Below are 5570 nucleotides of genomic sequence, written 5' to 3'. Positions count from 1 at the left end.
AAATGAAAGTGTTTGACCAAGGTTTGACTTTTTGGATATCGGGTCCGTATTTTAGTTTCGTAATCCGGTATAGATCCACTACCATATTTATGACTTGTCTATGAAATTTGGTGAGAAACGGAGTTGGTTTGACGTGATTCGGACGTCTGGTTGATAAATTTGAAGTTTCAAAGTTTTCTTGAAAATTTCATTTGATTTGGTGCTATATTCGTAGTTCTAGGTGTTATTTGGCAATTTGATCGCGCGATCAAGTTCGTATGATGTTTTAGACTTGTATGCATGTTTGCCTTGGAACCCCGAGGGCTCGGGTGAGCTTCGGGTAGGCTACAGAGTGATTTGAACTTGGAAAAAGTTGCTGGTGTAACTGATCTTGTTGCAGGCCTCTGATCTCGCATTTGCAAGATCAGGCATCGCAATTGCGACCTCATAAGGTTCGCATTTGTGAGCTTCTCATCACAAATATGAAGAGAAGCTGGGCAATACAAGTTCGCATTTGCGAAGTATTCGTCGCATTTGCGATATGGGTCTGGGAGGGAAGTCTTCGCATTTGCGATCGTTGAGTCGCATTTGCGGTCAGCTTAGTTCGCATTTGCGAACTTTTCTTCGCATTTGCGAAGATAGCAGAAATGTGAGAATCTTCGCAAATGCGATGGATTTCTCCCATTTGCGGGCTTTGCATTTGCGAAGCCCAGGTCGCATTTGTGACATCTGCAGTTGGTAAAACTTGACTTAAACGGGATTTTTTTCAAAATAAGAAACCCTCTAGGCGATTTTCCAAAGACCACTTCTTCTCCAAAACATTGGTAAGTGATTCTAAACTAGTTTATTTCCATCTTTCACTTCATTTTACAAGATTTCAACCTAAAATCTAAGGATTTCATGGTGGAATTGGGGATTTTTGGGTAGTTAGGGATTTCAAAATTTCGGATTTCAAAACCAATTATATATCCGAGCTTGGGGGTGAATGGGTAATCTAGTTTTGGTCAGAATTTCGGGTTTGGACCAAGCAGGCCCGAGTGTTGATTTTTGTTGATTTTTTCAATAAAATAGCCTAAATTGAATTCTTTGCAATCGTGGGTAGTTCCTAAGGCTTAAATTGAATCTTTTGGTTGGTAATTTGCTAGATTCTATTGGTCTGGAGGCTTGTGTGAAGGGAAAAGTTGTGGTTGAGCTTTGAGTTTGGCCATTGGAGCGAGGTAAGTGTCGTGGTTAACCTTGGCTTGAGGGATTAGCTATTATTTGCTTATTTGCTACGTGTTTGAATGTTGAGTACACCGTATAGGTGAGGTGACGAGTACCTATCCATTATTGTCGAGTCATAGCATGCGAGTGAGCCTTATTCATGAAATTGTAGCTTTCCGTGATCATATTACCCATGCTTAGATTAGTTTATCGTTATGTTGATCGTTCTTATCATATTTACGGATTTTGGTATTGATTGAGTATTGATTCAAAGTTGAGGTTGGTATTGTTGAACCAATTGTTGAAGTAAGACTTGTTCTTGATATTTCTATCTCCCTGTTGTTATTGTTCTTTGTTTTGGTGAGGGAGAGTGTTAATGCACGAAGGGTGATGCCGTGCCATGTTTTATGAGTGTTAATGCACGAAGGGTGATGTCGTGCTATTTCTATTGATTATCTAGTGAGGTTGAGAGTAAAAGCACGAAGGGTGATGCCGTGCATTTTTCTTTAATGTGTTTACTTGTTATTATTGGTTCAAGGTATATTAGCTGATCAAGTTTCTTTACTGCTGTGATTCTTTATCTTTTAAGCCCCTCAGCATGTCCCCCTCCCGATATTATCTGTCTATCTCTTACTTGCCATTATTTTGTACATATATTGTTAAGTTGCACAGAGTTATTAGGTATGTGTGTCCTAGCCTCGTCACTACTTCACCGAGGTTAGGCTCGTCACTTACTAGTACATGGGGTCTTCTACTGATACTACATTGCACTTCTGTGCAGATTTTGGTACTGGCCTGAGTTGACCCCGAGTTTAGCAGCTGGACTTGATCGTTAGGAGATCAAGGTAGATCTGCTGGCGTCCGCAGATCCTGGAGTCTCTTTCTAGTCTTGTTATTTTACTGTTCCTTTTCCTTCATAACAGTGTATTATCTTTTAGACTCTGTTTGTAGCAAATCGTAGTAGCTCGTGAGTTGTGACTCCAGATCCTAAATGTTTCAGATATTTTGGGTTTTATAATATTCTGCAAACTCTGTTTAGCTTCTGCTTAGCTTAATAAATTCTGTTATTAAAATTGGCTGAAGTTGATTTTGTGAATTCTCTAATGTTGGCTTGCCTAGCAAGTGAAATGTTAGGCGCCATCACGGTCCCGAAGGTGGGAATTTCGGGTCGTGACAATGATTTTCCAAAGAAGGGCGAGGAAAAGAATGGAGAGCCTCTTTATGAAATGTTGAACACAGATAGTGAGCAAGTGTCTTCTGACATAGTTGATAATCAAATTGATCAAAATCTTATCCTTGATCCGAGTGGGAGTGGGAACTCTCAATCCCAAAATCCTTCTGACGAACCTGAATTTCAACTACAAAAAAGAGCCAGGAAAAATATACCCAAACGTACTTATGAAATTGAAGATTATTTTCTTGGTATCTCCCACAGAAATGGATGAGCCAAAGTCTGTAACTGAGGCTTTATCGAACCCTGGAAAAGATGAGTGGATGAAAGCAGTGAAAGAAGAATTAGAGTCCATGAAAACCAACAAAGTCTGGGATCTAATTAGCCTTCCACCTGGGTGTGGAGCCATTGGGAACAAATGGGTTCTCAAAGTTAAACGCAAAGCGGATGGGTCAATAGAAAGATACAAGGCACGATTGGTGGCAAAAGGCTTTACTCAAGAAGCCGGAATAGATTATGAGGAAATATTTTGACCAGTTGTGAAGTTTACCTCAATTTGCTTACTTTTGGCTGTTGTTGCACGTTTGGATTTGGAATTACATCAAATGGACGTGAAGACAGCTTTTCTCAATGGAGAACTAAACGAAGAAATCTATATGGAACAACCTATAGGCTTCATCGTTAATCTCACGACCCGGATTTCCCAACCTCGGGAGTCGTGATGGCGCCTACTAATGTGAGCTAGGCAAGCCAATTATTTGAACAATTTACCTTTTTACCAATTTTATATTCTTTAACAATTTCGAAGAAATATCATTTAAACAGCGGAATTTAACATAAGCGGAAGAAAAAAAAGCAATAGGCTATCTGAACATGAATATCTAATACAACTGTTTGAGTCTCGACTACCCAGAACTGGTGTCACAGTTTCATAGACAGTCTAAGAATACTACAAATAAAGGTCTGAAAGAAATAAATACAACATTGTCTCTGGCAAATCATGAAAGAAACAGGAATAGTAGATAGAAGGAGACGCCAAGGCCTGCGGATGCCTGCAGGTTTACCTCGGGTTGCCTGATGAACGAGAATCAGCAATCCCACTGCGGTCCGAAGTCTACAACACTGGGGTCTGCACAAAAGAGTGCAGACTGTAGTATCAGCACAAGCGACCCCATGTGCTGGTAAGTGCCTAGACTAACCTCGGCGAAATAGTGACGAGGCTAGGACCAGACTACCAAATAAGCCTGTGCAATTTAACTATATACAGCGGAAAAGAAGAACAGTAATATACGGTCAAGTATGGGAGGGGGAAACATGCTGCGGGGAAACATCGAATAGTAACAGAAGAGCAACAAATAAATATGAGGATCACCACAGTTCAATTGAAAATGGGAAGGGGAAATCATGTTGCGGGGTACAACAAGTATTAACAGGAAACCAACAATTTAAATGTAGAGAAACCGTAACTCAGTTATCAAATAAAATTAGAAAATCAAAGACAAGTGCACGACATCACCCTTCGTGCTTTTACTCTCTCTCACCAAAACAATACACGACATCACCCTTCGTGCTTTAACACTCTCTCACCAAAACAATACACGCCATCACCCTTTGTGCTTTACGCTTTTCCTCACCCAAACAACAATCACAAGGCAAATAGGGTAAGGGAATCTATAACCTCTAAATAAGTTCAAGTAACAACAGAAAATCAGGAAATAAACGTAAGAGACAACATAACTCAATTATCAGCAAGAATCAGGGAAATCAAGGACAAGTGCACGGCATCACCGTTCGTGCTTTTACTCTCGTCCTCACCATAAGAATCAATACAATAGGCACAGAATGGTACATCGTGCGGCACGACATCACCCTTCGTGCTTTACACTATTTCCTTACCATGAAATCAATATAATAGGCACGGAATGGTACATCGTGCGGCACGGCATCACCCTTCGTGCTTTACACTCTTTCCTCACAAAACAAACAATGCACGGCATCACCCTTCGTGCTTTAATGCTCTTCCTCACCCAAACAACAATGACAAACAATAGGGCAAGGGAATAAATGAAATTGCAATAAAGATCCCGGCAAGGGAACAACATCTCAACAAATAAATCCCGGCAAGGGAACAACATCAATAATATCAACATCCCGTCAAGGGAGATAACAAATAATTCAATAATATCCCGGCAAAGGTGTCAACATGATAACTTCTTTTCTTTCTCACTTTTACTTCACAATTCACTTCATAACTCGAGCCAATGCTCTAGAGATTCAATTATCACTTACTCTTTTACAATTTGTTACATAACTTGAGCCAACGCTCCTCAATGTTCATAAGTCACAATTTCCTTCCACAAACTTTACACAACATATAGAAACCATCACCAAGGCATGAAAGATAAAACGAAGTCATGAAATCACAATATAAAGACTCACGGGCATGCTAGACACCAACGTATAGATACTCGTCACCATGCCTATACGTTGTACTCAACAATTAACACTTAACAAATAGGACTCAACTTCTAATCCCTCAAGCTAAGGTTAGACCAAACACTTACCTCGATGTCGCGAACACAATTCATGATTCAACTATAGCTTTACCCCTTGATTCCACCACCAATTCGCTCGTATCTAGTCACAAGTTACTTAATTACATCAATAAACGCTAAATGAAACAATTCTAATGCATGAAGATGAGTTTCCTAAAGTTCTACCCAAAAGTCAAAAATTGTCCCCGGGCCCACATGGTCAAAACCCGAGGTTCGAACCAAAACCCGATTACCCATTCCCCCACGAACTCAAATATATAATTTGTTTTGAAATCGGACCTCAAATCGAGGTCCAAATCCTCAATTTTTCAAAAAACCTAGGTTCTACCCAAAACACCCAATTTCCCCCATGAAAATCATTGATTTTGAGTTGAAATCATGTTAAAAGATGTTAAGGAGTGAAGAAAATGAGTTAGAAATCACTTACCAACGTTTTGGAGAAGAAAGGTTGTTTGAAAAATCGCCTCTTATGTTTTTGGGGTTTTGAAAAATGAAAAATAACTGAAAATCTCGTCTAAATATACTACTCTCAGATGCCCTGTGCGGACCGCACAAAATCAACTGCGGCCGCACAACCCTTCCTGTGTACTGCAGTGACATATTTTAGTATTTTGGGAATAACTTTCTCTACAGATGTCCAAATTATGATTTCTTTACCTTTG

General features: G+C 39.8%; 1 protein-coding gene across 1 annotated transcript; it reads left to right on the top strand.

Moving 5' to 3' along the window:
• LOC109226026 (uncharacterized mitochondrial protein AtMg00820-like) lies at positions 521 to 2886 on the top strand. Its single transcript, XM_019390831.1, has 2 exons — positions 521 to 713; positions 2618 to 2886. The coding sequence occupies exons 1-2, from the start codon at positions 521 to 523 to the stop codon at positions 2884 to 2886; spliced, it is 462 nt and encodes a 153-aa protein (XP_019246376.1).

Source organism: Nicotiana attenuata, chromosome 5, assembly GCF_001879085.1.
Source record: "Nicotiana attenuata strain UT chromosome 5, NIATTr2, whole genome shotgun sequence".
In the NCBI taxonomy this organism is placed as follows: domain Eukaryota; kingdom Viridiplantae; phylum Streptophyta; class Magnoliopsida; order Solanales; family Solanaceae; genus Nicotiana; species Nicotiana attenuata.
This window is presented reverse-complemented; position numbering and strand designations above follow the sequence as displayed.